The sequence below is a fragment of the Pimephales promelas genome, chromosome 18 (assembly GCF_988280905.1).
Source record: "Pimephales promelas chromosome 18, fPimPro1.hap1.1, whole genome shotgun sequence".
Lineage (NCBI taxonomy): Eukaryota > Metazoa > Chordata > Actinopteri > Cypriniformes > Leuciscidae > Pimephales > Pimephales promelas.
Genome location: NC_142786.1, coordinates 22817115 through 22843369, shown reverse-complemented (window position 1 = coordinate 22843369; position 26255 = coordinate 22817115). Strand labels below are relative to the sequence as shown.

At 37.3% G+C, this 26255-nt stretch overlaps 1 protein-coding gene across 2 annotated transcripts in view; it reads left to right on the top strand.

Moving 5' to 3' along the window:
- vps50 (VPS50 EARP/GARPII complex subunit) overlaps window positions 1–26255 on the top strand; it is a 151363-nt gene that overhangs the window by 96489 nt on the left and 28619 nt on the right. Inside the window, exons 22-23 of one of the 2 annotated variants that reach the window (XM_039680886.2) lie at window positions 4962–5036; window positions 5935–6015. In XM_039680886.2, the coding sequence (XP_039536820.2) occupies window positions 4962–5036; window positions 5935–6015 (156 nt within the window). The remainder of the gene's footprint in view (window positions 1–4961; window positions 5037–5934; window positions 6016–26255) is intronic. The other variant, XM_089123160.1, reaches the window with a different exon arrangement.

The following is a 26255-nucleotide window of genomic DNA, read 5'->3' as shown; positions in this document are numbered from 1 at the left end:
TTTGTCGCCAGAGGGGGCATAGTTCTCCTCAGACACTTGCGCAATGCACCTTTAAAGATTAGGTTTGTATATACTGTAATATTTTAACTCCACTGTTACTTAACATTGCATTTGTGCATACACAAACGGATAAATGTGCTTCATTGAACTTTTAGAGGGAGTATCCAGAGAAAATTGTGTCTGGATAAGTTCATGCGTAATACATTTCTCTATGTAGGATAGTGCTGTCACACTTCTGTTTTCAAAGCTTTAATAAACACAGCTTTAGGCTAAATTAATTGGCTATCAGTTTTGAAAGCTCAGCTGTGCTAAATAAAATTAGATGGCAGCTCAGTTATCTTCATAATTGTCACTATTTGAGACTCAATAAGCCACATCTAAAGAGGTTTCTTGCTCCCCATAGTGCTCTGGTTATTTTCTCTGCACTGCCCCAAATGAACTTCTGCCACCTAATCTGCCCAAAAGTAACTAGAATAATAAAACCTACAGGGAGTTGCCTTGTCTGCTTTTGATTTCATCACAGTTATACACGATTTTTTAACAAAACCTTCAAATGACTTCTGTATATAAATAAAATAAAATTTGGATTCAAAATCTCTTCCCTTCTTCTTTCCATCACCAAAAATGTATTTTAGTTGGACAGATCAACACAGTACAAAGAACATCAGAAACATGTAGGATGTTAAAAAATAACAATCTCTTTTCTGTTAACCAAAAGCTTTTTAATCTTCGCTATTGCTCCAATAGAAATTAACCAGCGCGCTCTTATTTGTTGTGTAGAGACGTGATTGTTCAAGTTAGCCAGATATGCACAGATTCTGCGCAATACTCTGTATTCAATACATAAGTCACAAGTTGAATATTTGCGCTAAATCGAAGCAGATTTGGCTCACACAAACTTACCCAGGAAAGTAAGTAAATAAGTAACCCGCCAAATTGGCTAGTGACTTGACAGCGTTACCCGCCACAGTTGATTTTTACCCCCATTTGGCGGGTTGGCGGTGTTAATTTCAAACCCTGGAAGTAAAGCAACTTTTTAATTATATTACCTGCTGCTCAACCGGGTCCGTGCCTCTACGACTGCAAACCAACAATGTGATTTTACTTCCTAGATCTCATCCATTACGAAATCCACAATTTGAGAGTTTTAGGACTGCCTTCTTTACTTCATAGTGTCATGGCCATAGAAGGGGCATTGAATTGTCTCACGTTTTCCAGCTGTGTGAACTGGGAGAATCTGTTGAAGGCGGCAAGCTTGTTAAACTGCAATGGAGGCCATAATAAAGCTATTGGTTGGGGCATTGGTTTGCCAGTGGCAGCCCAGGGGAATCTGACTGAACCTGTTAAAGATAATGGCTTCCTGCTGTTCTTGGACTTTCCTAAACTCTTCGGCAGCCTTGGAACCACACTGAGAATCAAAGACAAAAATAAGTGAGCTCAGAAATTTCAGACCTCTACTGCCTTGCAAACAGACCTCCACACCCACATCGTCTACCAACTTGTTTCACAGCTGCCCTTAGTTGACCAACTCACCAAAAAAAAAAAAAAAAGCCCTCAAAATGATGTTTGTTCTAGGTAGGCTTCAAAATGCCTTTTTCTCTGGGAAGAAGAAGAAACTGAGCAGTTGGCTCCTTGGTGTGCCAATAATATTATTCAATTGCATTGTTTCATTGTTGATATCCCTATCTAGTAACCATCCCATCAGTTCAGGCTTTGATTGGGATAACCAATGGCCTGCTGTTTTCTAGAGGGAGTCTGTCCTTCAAAAACTGAGAAATAGTGTTTCTGTCATGGGATTTGACAGTAGTTCTGACATTTTTACTTCCGTATTATCACAGTATGCCATTTGCACTCTGTATGCTTTGCAAATAATTGTTTGTTTGCTGTGCCGAGCCAGTGCTAAATCAAAAGTAAATGTGTTCGTGCTGGGGGATTGAGGCCAGTGCCCTTGTACAATATAGAGCTGGAAAGTCCTTGCACTCCATTTGGTTTCCACTCGTGGTTTAGCATCATAAGTGTTTTCATGCCTAAACAAGATCCATTTTGAAAAAAAACAAAGGAAATGAGGGGCCCCGAGGAGAATTGAAGTTCTATATTTACATCAAGACAGGGCTTCTGATAAGTCTTCAAGAGTGATCTGAATTTCATTGCTTTCTAAAAACCTGTCTTAATAATAATAATAATATATTTTACTTAAAACGCACTTTCCATTCCGAAGAATCTCAAAGTGCTACACAGGAGAACAGTAAGTAAAAAATAAAAACAATCAGCACAAAATTGCCTTGCTGAATAAAAAAAGTCTTCAGTTCTGCTTTGAAAGTGTCCAGGCTTGGGAGCTGGTTCCAGAGCCATGGTGCAGCTGAACAAAAAGCTCGCTCCCCCCCTGGTACGAAGCCTGGTGGTGGGGACCTGAAGAAACAAGTGTCCGGTTGATCTGAGGGTGCGGGGGGAGGGTTTCAAGGTGATGAGGTCTTGTAGATATGGTGGTGCGTGTCCAGTGATACATTTTTTCTGTAAGCATAAAGATTTTGTAGTTGATCCAGAATGAAACAGGGAGCCAGTGCAATGAGTGTAGAATGGGAGTTATGTGATCAAATTTTTGGACTCTCATTAGGCAGTACTATTCTGGATGTATTGAAGTTTCTAGATATTTTTGCCAGACGTCCCCATAGACAGTAAAAGAAATGGACGGAGCGATCTCACTGGAACTCCATTGAGACGATTGAAGCCCGTTTTTGGCGATTTTTTTTTTAGCACTTCCGTCCCTGACGCGCAGACTCAAACAGAGCTTGACTACGTAGTGGGACGTGAGTGACCCGTCTGTCTTCTAGTGCTGTGGCATGAGAAATCTGAATCATTCCCTTCCGAAACATGCTGAGGTGGAGAGTGTGAATAGGAGCTGTCCATGAGCTAGGAGAAGGAGACAATTTTGCTAGGTATTCTGATTAATTATTTTGTCATTTTGCCTCCACGTTTCCCCGATTACGAGCGAGCTTCTTCTCATGTCCATACGGTAATCTCTCTACCTGCGACAGAGAGTCGCGTGGGTATGGCGCAATCGTTAGCCTACTTTCACTAAAACTGCTTCTACGGGGCCATAACATAAACTACAAGGTAATGGAGCTATTTATGCATTGTCGTGTTTCTTTAGAAATAAATAAAGGACAAATTGGGTCTTCAAACGCCTCAGATGTAAAGTTATTCGCTGTCAAAGTGACGCCAAAATGAATGGGAGTCAATGGGAATGCTAACGCAAGTTAAGTTCTGCTACAAGATGTCAGCTCCCGCGAGGCTTCAACTTCCGGTCGATGGATTACCCCCTTGGACGTCCCAATGAAGAGTCCATTACAGTAGTCCAGCCTGGTGAAAATAAAGGCATGGACAAGTTTCTCTGCATCCGGAAGAGTTAGAAGGGGTCGGAGCTTGGAGATGTTTCGAAGATGGTGGAAGGAGGTTTTACAAATGTGTTTAATGTGATCATTGAAGGTCTGCTGTGGGTCAATCTGAACCCCCTGTGTTGAGAAGATGAACTGAGAAATGGGAGAGGAGCGAATCTGATGAGGGGTGCCAACAAGTAAAGCCTCAGTTTTACTATGGTTCAGCTGGAGGAAGTTGCTTTTCATCCATGCCTTTATCTCCTCAAGACATGACATGGCTATGGAGGGGCTTGAGGCAGTCTTGATGTAAAGTCTTTGCTGATGTCCAAGTTTTCACCTTAGAATTTGACTTTGAATGCCCCTTCCCGCTGTTCATGGGAACTAATGCGAACAAGAGAGATTTAATTCACTCTTGCCAAGGCTTCCAACACTTGTCTCTTCCTGAATGACAGTGTGATGTATTATCTTTGATATCTAAGTGCTGACCTCTGAGCTTCTCAACTCCATCTTGACCAAATCCAGCAGCAATTCTTAGGGAGACTGAGACTGGATATAGGGATTACGAGATCAGCTGTCCGATTCCAGCGATGTTGAGCGCTTTGCCTGTAACCCACCCAACAGCTTTGAAGGCACATTAAATAAAGCAACACATCTCATCTTTCTCTCTGTCTTGTTCTAGTTTTCTCGGTCTCGTTCTGAGCAGACCGCAAGCGAAATAGCGCGAGAGGGGTTTCTGTCACTAATGGAAACTTTTCAAACTCTCAAATGAATAACAGTATCTTTCAATATCAGAGGCAGCCGGTCTCATATTAAACCCTATGGAGACAAAAAAGTAAATATCATTACTTATAAAAATATTTACAAAGCTGCTGGAATTGATATGCTCATTTGGATTCACTTTCACCCATGGCTAACTCCAAACACACAAGACATTCAATCTCATTTGGAGATGGAGATTATGTATTGCGCCATTTCATTTAGTAATGAACAACATTAGGATCTGAAAGGTCTGTTCGCCATTGTATTCTGCCAGAGTATCAGCTCCGCCATGCACATAATTTACGATGCATTGGTCTTGGCATTCATTGCTCTTTGCCTCAAGTTAATAACTTAGCGTAAAGGCAATGAATGGAAAGAAGGGGGAACGATATGCAAGTGGCTTATCTGAAAATGGATCACCTCAAGGATGATGAAGTGTTTGAGTATAGGGAAAGGCCTAAGTAGTGCTTATTAAGTGTTGCAGCTACAGTTAGTAATGGACGGGAAGATGCAACTGTCGCGCTAACAGATGACTACTTCGGAAACTTTGAAAACCATGTAAATGAAAGAGTTCATTTCCTTAATGCCAGGCTGTACTTTTGTTGTGGTCTGGCGGTTGTACAAATATGGTGGAAGTCGTTGATTTTCTTAAATGATTAAAAGTGTAATTTTTTTTTACTTTACATCTTTGAACACTGCTTTAAATTCCCGGTAAATTCCATAAATGCACATATCTTTAGTTAATCCCCAAAAAGCAGGCTTTTTTGCTATTTCATTATTTACTTTGTGTCCATTTTGTTTTCCTTTTTGTTTCTTAATGCAAAGCACTACCAATCTGCATCTCTGCCTTCACAAAGCTCTCAACCTGGTGTGTCCAGACAGACAATCCCTGGTTATTGGGTAAGACTGCAGTTTGGAGCTTGTCGGCAGTAAATATGTCTGCCATTGTGTGTTGTTTTTTACCCCTTTACTCATATTTTATATATTTCCTTAGTCAATTCACTGCAATGTCCTTTATTTTACGAGTACGGCTTGATGTAGATTAGTTTCCATGCTACTTTGTTTTCAAGAGCTTTAGAGAACTAAATATTTTGCACTGTGTGTGTGTGTGTGTGTGTGTGTGTGTGTGTGTGTGTGTGTGTACACGTGTGTAGTTTTTAAATAATTGACTTATATATTATGAACTCTATTTAATGGGAGGTTTCTGTAAAATGTTTTGACAAATGAGACATTTGTAATCGTAGATGTACTCAAATACAGATTTAACTATTGATTCTGCATCTTGAACTGGATTACACAAAAAGTGTTTTGAAAGGGATTTAAGGATTATACTTTTAATCCTTAAATCTTATATGACGGCATGTACACTATTATTCTTTTTTATTTCTACTACAAATTCAGTGCTACTCTATTAAAAAGTTCTTAATGCCGTCTATTTAGAGATTTACTGCTTTGTTCCCACAGTAAAGTTGAACTGATGTTTGCCGTTCTGTCGTTAATGTCAGATCTATTGCATATTAAAGACATTTGTAAATTTCCAGGGAATGATCATGGGGAGGATTTACCAGTCCCATTCATCCTTCCCTTTTTATGAAAAATTAAATTGCAATTAATGAACATAAGTTATCATGAAGCACACTTTAGGCCTGTGGGAGCTGTGTGTATTGGGTGGTTTCCTGGAAATGATCCAGGAAATGGCTTTGGAGATTGGACTTTGTTGAGTGTGTGTATTCCAGTGGTCTGGTTGAAAAGCAAGTGAGTCTCTTTCTCACGGGGTGTTTTCTGCTGTCTCCTATAGTATGAATCCTCTGGGCTGGGTTTGATCAGCAGCAGACTGAGGACTACGCTCAGCCGAATCCAGGAAAGCTTAATAGACGTGGTGAGTAAAACATGGGACTTTTAATGCACTCTTTCCGTTTTTTTTTCCTCTTTCCATGTCACTCCTTCATCTCTTCTCTTGGCCTCTGTTATATAACCATTATGAATCCAAATGGAAATGGTAGTGTGCATTTATCTGAGTTCCCTGTAGCCTCTCATCATCTCTTACTTTCAGCTATAGCAGCCGCAGGTGAGTTAATCACCCTCAGTACACTTAGATGGCCACACACTCTTGTAATAGATGTCCTTTGGTTTCCATGGTTGCACCCATTAAGGCTGTCTGTTATAAGCAGTTATTATATAGGATCCTTTCCCCAGATGCCTGAATGTCAAAGAGCAAGTAAAGGTAGGCTACTAGTTTGCATGAAATAATGAATTGTTTTTATACAGTCAGACATGCAAGTTCTAGTGGTCAGTCTATGGCTCTGTCTCAAAGAATAAACCTAACCTACCTAGACAGCATTTTTTTCCTAGCGTTCCCAGTCTGAAATTGTATTTACTTTTGTATGCATTTTGAGGGAGCTTTACAGGTATCCTTCTGTAGATAAGGCACTCCCAATTCTGTCATATGATTAGCTCAGCAAGAAATTAAATGGCTTTAAATACTATATACTTACATTGAAATTAATAATTTGATACAATGGACTTATTGTGTACATACATGTTTTTACATTGTACTTATATTTTAAAAATACCAGCATGTAATTACAGCTATAATTACTTTATGTAATTACATTTGTAATTACACAGTTGACCCTCCCCTCACACCTTAACCTACCCTTAAACCGACCCATACCACCACACCTGTCCCTAACCTTACCCATATCATACCTCAATAGCAGCAAAAGTGTTTTACAATACAACAGGAACACGATAATACATTGTACTTATTGTTCAATGTAAGTACATGGTACGTAAAGCCACTTAATATAAAGTGGGGCTGAAATTTCTATTCAATTTAGCAAACAGAGCAAGTGGATAGTTGACATGGCATGTCAACAGTGTTGGGCATGTTACTTAAAAAAAAGTAATTGGTTATAGTTACTAGTTACTTCTCACAAATAGTAACTGAGTTAAATCATTATAAAAGTAACTAATTACTAGGGAAAGTAACTATTTATATATAATAAAAGAATGTTAAAATAGGCCTCAAATAACTTGGATGCACCCAATATTAAATATGTTAAGTTAATGAAATGGACACTATAGAATAAATTATTATTATAAAACATTGTGCACTAATCTACACTATCGTAATGTTGCTGTGGGACAATGTGAGAGACACCTATAAAATTCAATATATTATTTTAAATATTATCATTACTATAGACATAATAAAACATATTTTTTAGGTTTAGAACATTTAATATTTAATATTGCACAGACCAAAACTGGCCAAAAAATATGCTTAAATGTACCCACAAATGATGAATAAATAACATTAAAAACATATACATACACTCTTTATAGTGAAAATTAAAATGATAAACAGTTTAACAAGAAGAGCTCCCAGAACCTGAATACCCAGAATGTTCCCTGCAGGTACTTTTTTTTATTTATTTGTACCATGTAAATTAATTAAAATGTTGCAGATGATACCAATAGGCTACAGAGATTATTGTAATGCTGAAATTTGTCATTTATTTATGAACAAACTATATAATGCTCGGACACACTCGGTCTCTCTCGCGCAGTCGAGCGCGCTCTCAGGCACACTATCTCGTGCATTGTCAAGCTTCGCTTTAGTCCAGTCCGCCGCCTCATAAACACATTAGATTTCTTTATTTGAATCCGTCAATCAAATTTCTTACAGAAAGGGTTCATATATTCTCAGATAACACAGCTTTGACATTCAAGGGTACATAAAGCAATGCTTACGCCTCACCGCAAGGCTGCCTATCACAGCAGATATAGAGGAAAAATTTCCCCCCCACACACACACACACCACCTATGCCGGAGAGAGAGCCTACTCGGATGGAAACCTCTTCAGTGAGCTCAAATAGGCTATAGTAGCACCATATTTTATTGTCATTAGCGGTAACAGCGTTGTAACGGGAAACAGTAATTCGTTTGATTACTCGTTACTGAGAAAGATAACGCCGTTATTCCCATCACTGCATGTCAAACAATGTCCTGCAGTTTGACATGCTACTGTACACCCTGGATCACATGCTATTTCTGACATTATTTTGTATATCATTTGTTGTCATGTTCTTGTACAATTGTTTATATACACATTAAACAGCGAAGCTTCAATATTGAAAATACTAGGAAATGTTACTTGAGCCTCAAATCAACATAATTAATGATTCTGATGGACTATGTTGAACTGAAGACTGGTGTAATGATCAGCTTTGGCTTCACAAAAATAAATAGTTTTTAGTCTGTATAGGTAGCCTCCTTAAAAGACACTAGACAGCACTTTAGGTCTGTAAAAACACTTGCTTGTCCATCTTTTTATGCCATATGTATGGTAGGTTCTGGTGTAGATCAGCATAATTAATGATTCTGATGGACTATGTTGCACTGAAGACTGGTGTAATGATCGGCTTTGGCTTCACAAAAATAAATAGTTTTTAGTCTGTATAGATAGCCTCCTTAAAAGACACTAGACAGCACTTTAGGTCTGTAAAAACACTTGCTTGTCCATCTTTTTATGCCATATGTATGGTAGGTTCTGGTGTAGATCAGCATAATTAATGATTCTGATGGACTATGTTGCACTGAAGACTGGTGTAATGATCGGCTTTGGCTTCACAAAAATAAATAGTTTTTAGTCTGTATAGATAGCCTCCTTAAAAGACACTAGACAGCACTTTAGGTCTGTAAAAACACTTGCTTGTCCATCTTTTTATGCCATATGTATGGTAGGTTCTTCTACACCTATCCTCTAGGAACTGTTGTAATTTGTTTACAAGCAGTGAATTAAGTCTACAGTTTTATTAGCTTGCGCCAGTGACTAAGACACAACATATTTCCTCATTATTTATTTGGTCATCAGTGGGAAGTTTCTACATTTCTACTGTGTTCCCATGGACTGTCAGGACATATTATCAGAGATAAGCTCCCAGACTTTTGGCACCTCTTGCATCACATATCAAGCTACGGCATCGCTTATCCCGATGGGCCTGGCAAGGCCTCAGGTGTCAGTGATGGTGTCGAGAATTGATGGCCTGAAGAGTCATGAGAGCAATCGTTTTTTGTTTTTTGGCTGGAGATACAGGCAGGTGTTTAAGATTATTCTAGGTGTACGACAATGATTTACTATGGCTACACATTTCATATTCCAAAAAGCACTGCTTTAAAAGGTTTCTGTTAACACTTTATAGTAAGCTCATATTTGTTAAGTAAGGGATAATCCACCACTAGCTGTGCATTAAAGACATTTTAATGGACACCATGGAGGCAAGGAAACACCCGACCTAATGCACAGCTAGCCATGGATTATCCCGCTAATACCCTCGACTTTTGCCAGCATTGAGAATTCAAATCTGTTATTGATGTTTGCAGTGCAATATTTGACCAGAAGGGTAAACAAATATCATTTTCGTCAGTTATGTCTCATTGGATGTAGCATTCTGTTGTACTGTAGTGTGGTATGATTACATTTATTTGATTTCATGAATTATAGCATTTATTTGAATTCAATAACGAGAGAGATGCGTGTGTGAATTATCTGCGTCTGTGCAGCATCTTTATACTAATGAAGCCACACATTTCAAAAACTTCAAAAACAGCGATGTTTATCCCCTCATTGCTGAGAAATATAATGTAGTGAATCAAAAGTGAAGGTATTTTCTTAATAATAGCCGCGGGGCAGTGTTAAGTTTCTGTGCTCCTGAAAGTTCTGAATATTAGTAATTTAAGATACTAATATTTAATCTTTTGACAAGCTGTACATTTGAGGAAAGTGTTTGAAAAGCAAATGCTATAATATTCAACTTTTTTTGACAGTGTGCCTTAAAGGGATAGTTCACCTAAAAATTTATATTTTGTCATAATTTGCTCACCCGAATGTTGCTCCAAACCTTTATGGCGACTTGGATGAAAGATATTTTTAAGAATGTTTTAGCTGTTAGTCAGTGGGGTCCAAAACCGCATTGATCTCCATTTAATTCCATTGAAAGGAAAATAAAAAAAAAGGTTCTTTTTTTTCTTTTGTGTTCAACAGAAGTAAGTTATAAAGGTTTGTAACAACAGTAGGGTGAGTAAATTGACAGAATGTTGTTTTTTTGGGGGGTGGGGGGTATCAGTGGTCTGTTCTTTGTATATAACTCTTTTCAGCAATCAGAGGCAAAGCTGGAAATTTGATTTCAGAGATCCTTTAGCACCCCAGATGGGAAAGAGACCTTGCCAGCTTCTATATTACGTGAGACGCACATCTGACATAGGAGCCGAGAACTTGGAGAATTTTAGAAGTAAAGCACAGTAACACACTGTAGCAGACAGCGATTGAAGGGTATTTCCCATGGGTACGTACACCTACTGTGGCCTGCTTTCCAGCGCAGATATAATGATATCTCTCAGCAGAATTAAAAGCTCTTTAAACATTATCACCTCTTTTGCAAGACCAGACCTCCTGTGAGATCCAAACTCTGCTTTTCTTGGATAGTACAGATTTAAAAAAAAAAAAATGTCTAGAGGGAAAGCCCCTAGGCTCCACCCCACATCCACTGTGCTATTTTTGTACAGACTGATAAATATTTTATTACATAAGATTCATCCTCTGCCTTGTAAAAGCTTAGCCTCTTTTTATGTAATTATAGACTGCTTGAGTTCTTTTTACCAAATGTATATCATTATTACAAAGATGATAGTTTTTTTTTTTTTATGTAGTGCCTAAATTAGTCAAATCTTTTTCAATTATTTTAAGAAAATAAAACTCATTTTTCAGGAACCTTGTAATTTTTGCCAAAGGAATGCTAGTTTTCGAGTGTGCGATATATTCATTCCACGCACATGAACAAGGTGGACGAGACCTCATTTATGAACCCATTATTGCTGCTCTTTTATAATGGCTTTTGTTCTTCGGATAAATCAGAGGGAATCAGTGAGCTCTGGGCTTGAAGTTGACCGTGATCGTGCTCAAGAGGCTTGTGTCACTCAATATGCCAAATGTCTTTTCTTGTCACCTCTTCTCTTTTCAGTTCTTCAGGTTCACACATCTTCCATCATTCCATCTGTTCATTACATTGACAAGCTGGTCCTGGCGATGGTGATACTCAGCTTTGTCTGTCTTTTTATCATTTTTTCTATCTATCTATCTATCTATTTTCAATTCAATTCAAAATTGCTTTATTGGCATGACTGTGCATCATACAATATTGCCAAAGCTTGGAATACATAGAATAATTATAAAGACATCAAAATAGTACAATAATATAGCATTTTAAATTGATTGTACAAATTAACAGTGTAAAATAAATAAAATAGAACAGTTTATGAACATTTAAAAATTCTGTGAAGAATTTAGAAAAACAATGTGTATGAGTGTGTGTGTGTGTGTGTGTGTGTGTGTGTGTGTGTGTGTGTTGGCGCATCACTGATTGATTTTATCTCTCTCTCTCTCAATTCAATTCAATTCTATCCATCTATCCGTCTGTACGTCTGTTTGGAATTTCTAGAATTTCTTCAGAAACACAAACTCTTAAAAATCATGGGTTTTTACTTCAGGAGAGCGCGAGACAAATAGTGTGTATTTACCTGTCTGTGTTTGCACATTGATCAGTGTGTGTGAGTGGATAGTGATGTGTCCATTGGGCAGTGCTGAAGGCTGTTTCAGATCTGATTGTGAATTCTCCCTCGAGCCATCTGCAGTTCTGTGATTATCTTTCTCCAGTGATTCCATCCAGTCCCTCAGTCCTCTGTTCTTCCAAGCTCTCTGTAAACTCTTTTTTATTATTACCACACACAAACTTATGTTTGTGGCTGGTTCATTGGACGTTTACATAAACTGCTTAGACCAGTCCTCCAGTCCTTACTTTTTAATGTCATTATATAAAAAGGTCATTATAATTTGAACTGGAAGAGTCAAGTCAAATTTATTTACATAGTGATTTCTACAACACAGATTATTTCAAAGCAGCTTTACAGAGATTACAGAGAACAGGAAAATAATGCAAAACGGTTTGTTTCCAAAAGAAAATACCAGTGCTAATATATATATATATATATATATATATATATATATATATACTGTATATATATATAGCCGCTCTGGAGTAAGCCATGATGTTCAACAATCAGAATATTATATATTAGGAAGTGTTCCCAGTTCTAGCTGACCTAATTTATGCAGTCTAATAATCATTTAACTGATTTGAATAATTGGAATGTATGATGTTCTATGTGTGTGCGAGGTTAAAGAGATGTGTTTGAAGTCTAGATTTAAACTGACAGAGTGTGTCTGCTTCCTTGACAATGTTGGTGCTGAATAGGAAAAAGGTGCTAAATAGAAAAAAAGATCTACTGCCAGCAGTCAATTTTGATATTCTAGGTATTATCAACTGGCCAGAGTTTTGAGATTGCAATAGACGTGAAGGACTATAATGCGTTAAGAGCTCGCTCAGGTGCTGGGGAGCTAAACCATTTAGTACTTTGTAAGTAATCAGCAATATTTAAAAATGTATACAATGTTTAATAGGGAGCCAATGCAGTGTTGACAGAACCACGCAAATATGGTCATACTTTCTGATTCTAGTAAGAACTCGAGCTGCTGCATTTTGGACCAGCTCTAGTTTGTTATTCAATTCAGTTCAATTCAATTCAAATTTATTTGTACAGCACTTTTCACAATACACATTGTTTCAAATCAGCTTTACAGGAAGTGCATTTCAGAAATGTACATAGAAAAAATACAGTTAGTTAATCATGTATTCATTTTAGGGTATAACATATATCGCCAGCGTTGAGTCGTCTCTTCACAGGCGTCGAGTCATCTCTTAGCAGGTGTTGGGGCATCTGAAGTCAAAATTACAGTTAGTAATAGGAAATTACCTGTCATTCAAATTTAATATCAGCTATTCTGTTAATTTATGGAATTGACAAGTTTCTCCGGGGTGAGAAGTGATATAGGGCTGAGTATCGTTGGCATAACTGTGAAAACTAATCCCATGCTTCCTGGTGATATCTCCCAAGGGTAGCATGTACAGAGTGAACCGCAGCGGTCCTAGTACTAAGCCTTGCGGTACTCCATACTGAACTTGTGATCGATAAGACATTCCTTCATTTACTGCTACAAACTAACGGTCAGATAAGTATGATCTAAACCATGCTAAGGCAATTCCACTAATGCCAACATAATTTTCGAGTCTATTTAAAAGAATGCTGTGGTCAATGTAATCAAATTCAGCGCTAAGATCAAGTAACACGAATATAGAGATACAACCACGATCGGGTGATAACAGCAAAACATTTGTAACTCTAAGAGCAGTCTCAGTACTAAGGGACTGTCTAAATCATGATGGGAAATCCTCGCAGACCTTTTCTTTCTAAAAAGAAACATTGTTGTGATACTGCTTTTTCTAGTATCTTTGACAAAAAGGGTAGATTTCAGATTGGCCTGTAATTGACTAATTCTCTAGGATCCAATTGAATCTTTTTTTTTATAAGACTGACTTACCTCTTGTCTAACTGCTAGTTGGTCAATCTAGTTCTAAGACACAGACTGAATCTGAAATCGCCCCCTAAACTCTTATTCACTATTCTCTACTTTAGTCCACTTATACTGTTCACTTGAAGGAGTGAATGAAAAGGAGTGAGCGAATTCACACAGCCATTGGCTATACACTCGTTATTGCAGTGCAATGGGATTGAATAAGTGCACTCATAACGTCCACTATTGTTTTGGACACCACTACAAATTTCTATAAATAACGCCCTTTTTTAAGGGTATGGGGGAGATTACGGATTCAGCCACTATTTTTATGCAACTTGCTCCATTTCTTTTTATTTTTTGGTTACTTGGACTTCAGCCATAGATCTTCCTACAAGGATCAATTGCAGCTGTCCTAGAATGCATGCAGATGAGATGCTGCGGAAAACCCTATTGGTTCTTGTCTTTGAAATAGATTAGAAAAATTCTAACTTCTCACACATGCAAGACCTGTTCTAATAAGAATGTTGCATTGTGCACTCAAAAAAATAATCTGTTGAACGAACTTAATTAAATTATGGAAAGGTTTTGAAAGGAAAGGCAAAATTGAATTACATTTTCCCAACAAATTCAAATTAGTTTGAAATAATTTGTTGCAATCTTGTTGTATGAATTTAAATAATTTAGTCATTCCTGCAGTTGAACCTGTCGAGCAACGGATGAGTGCCTTTTTCATTCACTGATTGCATCCTATTCCTTTTTTATTAGGGAGGAGAGGGGCTTTTTCACCTTTAATGGACAGAATAATGGAGGAGAGAGGGGATCAAGACTAGGATTTTTTTTTATTGTTGGTTTAACTTATAAAATGAAGTAACCTGGCTAAGTAACCTTAAAATTTTAAGTTCATTGAAATGGAAAAATTGAGTTGATACAATGAAGGAGATTGATTTTTATCATCAGAAACTCAAAATATTATGTTATCTGAACCACGTAAATAATTTAAGTTGATTTGACAAAATAAAAAAATGTTGTGATTTACAAATCATGAACAGATTTTTTTTTTACAGTGTACTAGATAAAGTTTTTGTCCTGCCTTAATTCACCAACATTATTATTTTAGTTATTTTAACTCTATGGTCACTTCTAATGATAGACACTTCTAGAGTTCAATTGACATTACACCATTTTTTACATAGTAATATAATGTTACTTGTGGACTGTAAGTGAGGTTTACACACAGTGCATACTGAGTGCCCACAGCCTGAACAGGAGTTTTAAAGCACATATAGTATAATATTGAGTCTGAACACAATACTGACCTAAACACAGTCACCACTCTTCTGCATGATGGTAACCACAAAATTCAAAAACATTACAGAAAGTACTCTAAGTTTCTAACATAACTGAACATTAAACACTAACATAACAACATCTTTCCATTTACTGAAAAACACATAAAATAACACCCTCTTAATGCAGTCCCTTGCAAAGCATGCTGGGAACTACAGATCCACTGCCCAGTTAGATGTCAACAACAATGATTCATGTAGATTTCACACAAATGAATTAGGTTGATTGAACACAATTAAATTAAGTTGCGACAATATTAAACAATCATGTTACTTTTGCTTATTTTAATGAATTATTTTAACAAGAGGCCAAAATTCATTTTTTGAGTGACATCCGTTTAAGACGAACAAAAAATATTCATGTTGACTCAATTAAAAAAAAAATGTGTTAAACCAAATTTTTAAAAGATTACATTGATTACATTTAATGAAATTAAGCTGGAATCATTTCTATGAAGGATTGTGTCGTATATGCTCATTTTAATTAATGAAATTGAACAAAGAGCTAACATCATTTTTTGAGTGAGTCATGATCTGGTTCATTTTGAAATCAGATAAATGCCATTGAGGCGCATTCCTCCTCTGGTCGCAGAGGTTTTGGCAGTCTGTCGTCTGCCATGGCTCTGTTTCATTCAACAGCTTGGCGGTTAACCTTAAGCCTGTGGTTGGATTGTGAGAGCCGGCACACTGTGACTTGGCTCATGTCACAGACTGGCATGATGGCTGCTCAGGATGAGCCCTTAGAAAGTACATCAGCTCGTGCACTAAATTGACAGTGAATTGCCTGTGACTTTTCCTCAATTGAAATGCAATGATTTCAATTCATCTTTGCCATTTCAAAGAAGCACCTTTATGAGCCCCAGAGGCTGTTTATTTGATTTCCCTCTTCCCAAATGGAGCAACAGACCTGTCCTTTTTCTTTTGAGATCACATCCTGTAAATTGAATTAATACTTAAGAAATGGACATTTTCGAGATTCTAACGCAGGGACAGGGCAAAGCTGCGGACTAGCACATGCAAATGAGGTCTCTAATTCCTTTTGACACCCGTCTAATGAGAAGCGAATTTGGAAAATTAGGAGAGGAAGAAAAATGAGCTTAGAAATACATTAGACAGTAATTGCCAACTGACATTTCTGCCCTGATTCTCACAGAAACCCTTGAGAGTGAAGAATCAAGTAATATTGGAGCCAGTGCATTGTAAACATACTTACAAGAAGAAAAACCCATTATGAACGGGGTATCTTGGGAACACCATCTGTTTAATTGTACTTTACAGAGCCAAGACATTTTCCAATACCAAACACGTATGCATGTGTATAATGGCTAGAGAGATGTTTATAGATAAGTGGCATTACCATAGATACCTATGTGCATAGATTTAGGTTTATTCTTAGAATATAATACATTCCCAAACATGTTTCTCTGTGTCAAGGTAGATGTTTTGGACCTCGTTATAAGTCATGAATCCGTCATCAGATTATTTGAGACCCTGGTAGTGGGGTCACTCTTGCAGCATATCAGCTTCTACAATACAGGCGAGTCCCAGCAATAGCATATTTTAAGAGGTTGCTCTTTCAGCTGATCCTTGTGAGAAGTACACTATATTTTTCCAGAGACCATTATGATGCTAGATCTCGAAGCCAGGAGGATTGAGAACAATTTTGTGGGTATAAAGCCTTGAATGTCATCAAAGCCACAGAAAATTTCACAAAGCCAAGGCTTTGAGGATGTACTGCTGAAGTATGTTGTACGATGTTGGCAATATCCAGCACATGCTCTTCTTTTGTAGAGGCAGCAAGGACAGAAAGTAGCGATTTGTCTCACTGTATTTGTCACTCTTAGGTATTTCTAAAATAAGCACAGTCTTTCTGAAAGAGCAAAAGGTAGATATGTTATCAGCTCGAGAATATGAGAATGTCGCAAACCCAACATTTCCAGACATTTCTTCAATTTTGAAGCTAGAGTATTTGCATACCAGTAGAGCCATGATTGCTAAGGATGTGAAAAATACCCAAAGCTACTATTTTAAGAGCTTTTATATTAAGCTGTAATTTGTGAGCTGTTAGCCTGAAAATGTTCTTATAAGCATTGGTTTATCCATGCTCCAGTGAGTATATTTAGAAGAGTAATGGTAAAATTATAACATTTGTTTGCGGCACAGATGTCTTCCTAATTTTATGAAGTGGTGTGACTACAGATATTTACATTGACCCAAGCCTGCATTTTAAATTCATGAACAATAATTATCTAAACTGCTTTTCACACTTCACTAATAGTTAAAGGGATACTCCACTTTTTTTTGGAAATAGGCTCATTTTACCACTCCCCCAGAGTTAAACAGTTGGGTTTTACCATTTTCGAATGTATTCAGCCGATTTTCTGATATTTAGAAGAATATCGGTAACCAGACAGCTTCTGGTCTCATTGACTTCCATAGTATATTTTTTCCTACTATGGAAGTCAATGAGACCAGAAACTGTCTGGTTACTGATATTCTTCTAAATATCAGAAAATCGCCTGAATGCATTTGAAAACGGTGAAACCCTTCTGTTTAACACTGGGGGAGTGGTAAAATGAGCCTATTTCCAAAAAAAAAGTGGAATAACCCTTTAAGTAAGGCAGTCATTATGACAGTGCCTACTTACAAAATAAGAAAATAAATGAACATTCAATATTCATTTAAGGTAAAATTATCTTGTGACAAGGATGAGACCACAGAATTGATAAGTTTTCAAATTTTTGGATGCTAAGATCAAATTTGAAGAGCCCCCTTGTGAGGGGTTAATTCCTAAAATAGTATAGCTATACATAGCTTTAAATGATTCATGCATAGACACATTAATGGGTTATGATAAAGCGTAAACATAATAAGAACAATATGTTGTTTGCTAATTGAATGATTAGCTTTTATTTGTTGTGCTAAAGCCAAAATAAGTATGTGATATATTTTAAGAAATATGTGATATGTTTGATACTCAACATAAAATATATATATATGAATTAATTAATTTTAAAAAAGCTTGCACATATTTAAATTCGTTTTTTACATTATATATAAATATATATATCAAATTATATGTGGACAGTCTAGTGGTATATGACCATTCAGATAAAAGTCCTATTATGATTATTGATCATAATATGATGCATCCTGATGTTTGTGAATGCATAATATGTAACTGTTTATGTCTCATGTTTGTGTATTAAAAAGAGAAAAATCTCTCACATTCTATCTCATATTTATTAAGATGGTCACATGACCATCTCGATAAATAGTGGATTTCTTGGAAGTTACTGTACTGGATACTTATTTATTTATTTTATTTTTTTTTGTCTGTACTATTGGTGAGATGAAATTCAGGCATACAGACCCCTTGTGAATGTCTAATACAAAGACGGGACTCTATTTGTCTACAATTAGCCTACAGTTTTCCCCAAACAAGGCATCTGAGATTGACAAAATCAGACCGCTTGGTGTAGTTTATAGGTTCGGGTACCACCTGTTTAGTGCAAACTTCAGTTAATCAAGCAAATTACAGCCATTTGGGCTTTGCGATAAACTGAAGTGACAGCCAGGCACTGTGATGAGACCTACTGGCTGAGCTCTCTGTTTTCTCTGTTACCAGTCGAGAGTAGGGCACACACACAAAGACAGGGAGTTAATTGGTGTGAAAATGCTCCGGCGTGCATATGTACACCCACACATGAGGAGAGGACATGGGATGGTAGCTAAACATTGATTGACTCAATGAAGAGTAGAGCTGGGCTAAAGGTAGCATAGCACTCTATGTGAGTTGCTAACTGTTGGAGAGATATGTTTGTGGGTGAAGTGCGGGAGGGAGGATTATAGAAATTGCTTGAAGGAAGTCTGGCAGATTTTGACTGATTTTTCCTTGGAAAAGGCTGAAATGAGCAGACTGATTCAGGGTACTTTAACCGTGACTGGATAAGGGTTGGACATGCAGTCTGAGTGCCAGATTTGGCTTGGAAACCTGTTAAGGTGATTTGTAAAAGTAAGAGGTTAACTAGTAGGACTTCCTTCTTATCAATTTCTTCAAGTATGGGCACTTGTGGCCTCATTTAAATCACACTTTTCAGACTTTTACTAGTTTATATAATTTGTCTTTTAATATAGCACAACAGTGAACATACAGACTATATGAATCACTGGAGAATTCTGTCAATTGTGGTACTCTTTTTCTGCATTTCTGCAGATCTTAACCCAACTATTGAGTGCTTTCAACCACATAATGTTTAGTTTAGGTTTCAGAAATTTAAATACACATAAGTACTAGAAAAACAAATATTTTGAGTTTGTAAAATACACACTGATGTCTATGAAAGCGGCAATAATAATCCTTTCAATTATAATAAGACTACACGTTTTACATTGTGTAAGTACTGTAGCTTAACATTTGACCCTATTCTTCTCCCAGTTCACCAGCCAAAGTGGAGGAATTGACATTGTAAATCCAACAGATTTGATTGTCTGCACTGTAAAACAAACTAAAATGGTGCCGCCCATTGTGCATACAGCTCACTGCTCAACTAACGTGATCGTTATAAAGATGAATAACAACAAAAGCCATCCACTCGCACATATTTGTCAATCGGAATATCATTGTTTCATGATATAGCTAATACATTTGTGAATAAATAAAAAAGGAAAAATGACATAAAGGCAAATCCTCATTTATTCAGTTGTGCTGCATCACGTGACAAGCAATGACACGTCACCAAATGTAGATTAAATGTAGCATAATAATTGATGACGATATAAGTTTCCGTAACAAAAAGAATAAAAGTTGAATTTTCTGAAGCTGAAGAAACGCTCACATTCAACATACTGTAATAATGAACGCCTTATTATGCATTATTTTTCTTAATTTTTTGATCCTATTGCTAAAATCGGCTGTATAAAAACAAATATTGTGAGCCCTTTCTGTTGTGCTCTGTTTGATTGGCATGTATGCACATGTTCTATGAAGCATTTGAAGTTTCAGAACAGTGACCTTAATTTGCTTGTTTGCTGTTAGGACACTCTGCTGTGTTAATGAAATGCAGATACTATTGGATCATAACAGTGCAAAGACACTGAATGTTTTTATTTACATAGAAATGCGTTTTGCGCTCATTTAAAGTGACTGACCGAGTTTCTTTGTGCATATAGTGTTGCACAGTATTTGAATTTGTGGCTTCATTGATACACACCGTTGCCCTAAAACGCATAAATCATCAAAAGGATAATATTTAGTTTGCAGCTTCCTGTACTTTCCCAAAAGTCCAGTTTAAATACCTTGTAGGCAAAAATGCATATGGAAATATGATCAAATGGGCTTCTGTCAAGAGATTTCATTTGTTTTGGTTCCCATTAATTGTCTATTCCCTCGTCGGGTTTGTCAGTCAATATTTTTATTATGTTAACGTCAGAACCCCTGACGTTTTGAGCTTTTGCATAATGCTTGATTGAATATGTATTTTGTGTGTTCATTTAATTTTGTTAAAGCACTTGATGAAATGTGCATCAATTAAATATGCTGTGAGTTATTATGAGTGTGCTTGGGTCAGCAGTTGGGTCTCGGTTGATCTCCAATGAATGATCGTGCATATTGCTGGGTATTGTAATTAGATGCGCATTATCTATCCACTTTTGTTAATAAGCTGCTCTGTTTTTTATCAACACGCGACACAGAAATATCACCTCGTCTTACAGGATCGCATTTTATAAAAATGTGCCTTTTTCTTTCTTTTTCAAGTGAAGAGGTCTGAGAGATTCATTACATTTGAGGCTACTCATATTCAGCTGTGAGGGCTTTGTAATTAAATTCAGCCATGTTCACAATGAAATGGATTTTTCCTTACCATTCCCACTCTTGGTCTTTTGTTCCCTTTAGAAGCAGATTAGATTTAAGCATTCCGAGGCTGTGACGATGTTAGACCACTGCTCGGGTATTTCAGTTGCGTCTTATCAGATTCCTTTTCTCTCTCTCTCTTTTCATTTTTAATAAAGCCCAAGCCCGAACTCTGAGTGTAGCTCTGCTTTAGCCTTCAGTTTATTTGCAGTGAATCAAAATTTACAGAAAAGACTCACCGTTTCGAGATGAGATATTGACACTTTTTTTGGGCTTTGTAACCTTCATAGTTTAGATGGTAGCTTTAGCGCCCGATAAGAGGACAATTAAGCCTGGCGCATTGTATCGCATTTGGATTTATGGTAGGATTTGCCTCCTGGTCCAGCTTACAAAGATTACGCTCTCCACCAGCTGTTAACCTCTGGCGCTTTTAGCACTGGGTTGCTAAAGAAGCTTGATTTCCATTGAGGTCCTTCAACATTTAAATCATTTAACAGATTGTTTGAAGCTATGTTTGAGATTTAAAACAGCCTTTATCGACAGCATCTGTTATAAGAGGTCCGTTAAAACTGAAAAGAATTTAACAATTTTAAACAAACAGAATCGCATTGTCTGTAGGGCTACACGATTAATCGAATTTTAATCACGATCACGATTTTGGCTTGCCACTATCAATTTCTCGTGATCGAGCGATATTTAAAATGCGTTGTTCCGTTCACAGAGGGGTTTTCAACCTTTTTTTTAGTTTTTTGTTTTTGCAAAGTCAATCTAGCACTCCGTAAACCACTGTCTGGTCACATGCCTTCATGAGCCCCAGTGCGCGAGAGAGACCGATTGTGTCTGCATGAGAGCGATACCGAGTGTGTTTGCGCGCGAGACCGAGTGAAAGTGCGCGTGAGAGACCAATTATGTCAGCGCGTGAACGACAGTGCACGAAAGAGACGAAGAGCACGCTCGAAAGTGCGCGAGAGATACCGAGTGCAAGAGAGGCCGAGTGAAAGTGCGCGTGATAGACCAATTGTGTCTGCGCGTGAACGACAGTGCACGAAAGAGACTAAAGGGGGTCGCACACCGGGCGCGCAGCGCCGCGTCTCGCAGCGCCATGTCTTCAAAATTCGAACACATTATTCTCTATGTGTGTACCGGTGTGCGACCCCCTTAAGAGCACGCTTGAAAGTGCGCGATACTGAGTGTGTCTGCGCGTGGGCGACAGTACACGAAAGAGAGGAAGAGCACACTCAAAAGTGCGCGAGAGGCATTTTTCTGCGCGCGAGTGATACAGAGTGTGTCTGCGTGCGAGAGAGAATGAGTGAAAGTGCGTGTGACAGACCGATTATTTGCTATCATATCTGTGCTCTCTGCTCTGCATTGAGTCTGTATCTGACGACCAAAACTTTAAGATTAAACAAGACGGTTCATTTATATTATAATAAAAATGGGATAAAATGTAAAGCGTGGTTTGGCTCTGGTTGCCATAGAAACATGACACGCGCTTGAGACTGCACTCCGATAGCGTTCTATATGACGGTAAAGGATGAGAATGCGTTGGTATTACCAGAGACTAGTATTACACACCGGGACCCGAAGTAATAGATTCGGACCCGACCTGGACCCGGTTGATCATTTAAAATATAGACTCGAACGGTTGAGGCTGGATTTTTAAGACTTGTAACTGTTTATTTTATTGTACAGTATAATTAATGTTATTTCACCAATAGGCTATTTTATGCTTCAGCTTTAATCGCCTGTTTTTGTGGCCTCTTCTTTAGCTTAATGCCCTTTATAATTGAGATTTGTGTTAAATACTTGTTTTCAGAGTTAATGCTCTGACTGAATGCAGAAGGGATTCTAAATGAGATGCTAAGCCACCAAAGTCTACAAAATTATATTCATATGCAGATAATGAGCATTTGTATGCAGGCTCATCTGCCAAATGTATTTCCTTTTTTTGTAGTAACCTCATTTTAAGCCACATACCTTTGCGGGTCCTTGCAGATAGTCATGCATAGCAACTCCGAAAGTAAGACAACTTTGTGTGCTATAAATGTTAACTTCCCCCAGGCAGATATTCTGCAGAACCAAAAAATCTGCAAACTGTGAAATTTCATATCAGGTTTAGTAGGATGATCATGAAGTGTAAAGGTTTACACCTTTTTTAGTTGTTCTAACTTTGTTTTTGTCATGTGCACATTATCAAATCTAGGGCTGTTTTATTTTGGCCCAGACTTTCAAAATCAGTTAAAGGTAGACTGAAACCTGAAGGGATTTTATGTAACTTTAATTTATTTTTTTATATAATGAGTGAGTACATTATGAACCATCTTCCAAACAGTGTTTTTGTCTTATCCCGAGTCACTATCAGTACATTTCACAATTGTGAGTTATAAAGTCAGAATTGTGCGATATAAAGTCACTACTTTCGTTAAAGTCACTAAAAGTCATTATTTTTTACCTCAGAATTAGATTTTATAATTGTGAGATATAAAGTCGCTATTTTCGCTAAAGTCACTAAAAGTCATTTGTTTTACCTCGTAATAAGACTTTATAACTCGCAATTGCTAGATATAAACTCACAATGGCAAGTAAAAAAGGACAAAATCAGAATTGTGAGATATAAAGTCGCTTTTTTCGTTAAAGTCACTAAAAGTCAATATTTTTTTACGTCGGAATTACATTTTATAATTGTGAGATAGAAAGTCGTTATTTTCGCTAAAGTTACTAAAATTCATAATTTTTTTTACCTCGCAATAAGACTTTATAACTTGCAATTGCTAGATATAAACTCACAATGGCGAGAAAAAAATTAAAAAGTCAGAATTGTGAGATAAAAAGTCGCAGTTATCAGTGGCGGAAACAAGCTTCTCTAAGAAAGACATTTATTCAGCAAGGATGCGTTAAATTAACGAAAAGAGACATTTGTTATATTACAGAACATTTCTATTTCACATAATTGCTGTCCTTTTGAACTTTCTGTTTATAGAATCCTGAACAAATATATCAGTATTCACAAAAATGCATATTAGAATGATTCCTGAAGGATCATGTGACACTGAAGACTGGAGTAATGATGCTGAAAATTCAGCTTTGATCACAGGAATAAATTACATTTCAGTATATCCAAATAGAAAACGGTCTTTTTAAATTGCAACCCATCATATTTTGACTCGAGCACACCAGTGTCACCATCAGATCTCACCCGCAGAAACCCAATGTGACAAACACCGACTGTTTTGCCCTTGTAGTGTAGTAACTTTTTATCTGTACCCATTTTTTTTTAATTAGCTTTCTGACAACTGTTTATCCTATGGGTCATTATCAGCCCAACACCTCTGATATGCAGTGAATTTAATGGCTGAAATCGTATTTTTAAGCACATTTGTAATTTCAGTTTGTATCTTCAGAGAATTTATGGCCGTAGAACTCAAAGGGAATTTATTAATCTTTAATCTCCAATGGATGCGTGGTATTAAGCCATGTAATCCCATTATCCTCTCATGTTTATTCTAACAGGAACAGAATGTTAATCGTAACCTCATTACAGTTGATCTCAATGGATAGCGTTAACCTCAGATACCATTCAGCAATTGTTTGATGCTTTTTTTTTTTTTTTTTACATATTTAGAATGCCCTAAAAGCTTGACTGCATTTAGTACAACAACTGTCTTGCCATACAATTTGTTCTCCAATTTTTCTCTATTCTTTAAGATTGCTCAGTAAGGCTACATTCAGTTGGTGACGAGCCTTTTTTTATCATTTGGATTGCGATCCAGACTCTGACTTGGCTTTTTATGTCATTGGCTGTGTAGCTTTGGTTGAATGATTGGTCATTTTCTTGCTAAAAATCAAATTTTCTTGAAGTCGCAGGCGTCTCTCAGACTATGTCAGGTGCTCCTGTGGGATTTCCTGTATTTTGCATTGCTTTTATCTTCTACTAGGACTAGATGGTATGACGTTTTATACGGCTGCAACAGCATAATATGTCCGACAGTATTTTTTATACCTCAGTGTATAGATAAACCTATTTTCAGCAGGCTGGGCAGCTTTATTTGCACGTGAGAGCGATAAAGTAGCATGGAGGAATATCAATAAGCCGAGTGGGATGTGAAAATTAAAAGCTACTTTTATCATGACACGGAAACACTGTTTGCATTTCCAAGTAGGCAGTTTGAATCAATCTAAGTCCTTTTATAGTGTTTTTATTTCACTGTTTTTTTTTTCTGGTCCTTTTATTGTTTATTAATAAGCTGTTCAATGTGAAGCAGCTGTTTTTGCACTAATGCCAGAGATAACATTTGTTATGATGTGTAATTTTATCTTTTGGTCCGAGGCCATCAGGTTTTTAAATCAAAAGAGAACTTAGTTAAATTAGACCTTTCATTCATAAATGATGTAACATTATTCAAAAATACAAATTGCTACACTGTTTTCCAACGAGCAAAAACTATATTGCTTATATTTTGGTCAAAACCTCAATCTTCGCCCAGTCGCCAAGATCTTAAAACTGGGAAACATTCTGACCGCGTGATTCTGCCATCACAGTGCCAATGGCATTTTCCTGATGTGATTGGCTTACACCACACATAATTTATCCAGAAAGTTAAATCTCAGGTTTTCCAGCTGGCTGAGTCTCTCGCGTGCCTTCATAAAAGAATACACTTAAGGAAATGGCGCACTATGATTGTTTTAGTTTGACATATCACAGAGCACAAATTGAATAAACTTCTACAAGGCACTGTAGTATATTACACTTCATATCACCTAATATGATTATAGTCCATTGCTGGGTGATTTTTGTCATAAAACACTCCACACCGTCCCATCATACAGACAGCAGAGCTCATCAATAGTCAGTTACACGTTTTAAAGACGCTGGAGATAGGCCATAAACAGAGGGATGAAACGGACCTGTGAGTAGAACTGCTGGAGGAAGGGCTTCTTGGCTGAAGGCTTCATGGTGTCGAGATGAGGCTGGAGGAACTCAAACTGCTCCGCCAGAAAGACTCTGCAGGGAAGAAAAGGCCCAAATCAGAGAGCGCTGTGATGTGACTTGGATGTTTGAGGGTTATATGTCTGCTTTTATATTATTTTCAGGCATGGATAACAAACAGAGGCGGAGTGCTGCATTTGGCGGGTTGGCGTGGGGCAATTTCAAGCCATGCCTACTGCACGCATACATACTATATAGAACATACTTTTTTGACAGTCATGAAAAAAAGTGTACACTACCAAGTGTAGAACCTACTATATAGGCTAGTATGCCATTTCATACACAGCATAGGTCTCTATCAGCTTTTCACATCTGGAGACAGCAATTTCTCTTCATTCTTTTGTGCAGAACTGCTCAAGCTCAGCCGGTTTCATGAAGATCCAGATTTCTTTTTCTTCCTCAAATCCAGCTATAAATTCTCAACTGGATTGAGACCTGGACTCTTACTTGGCCACT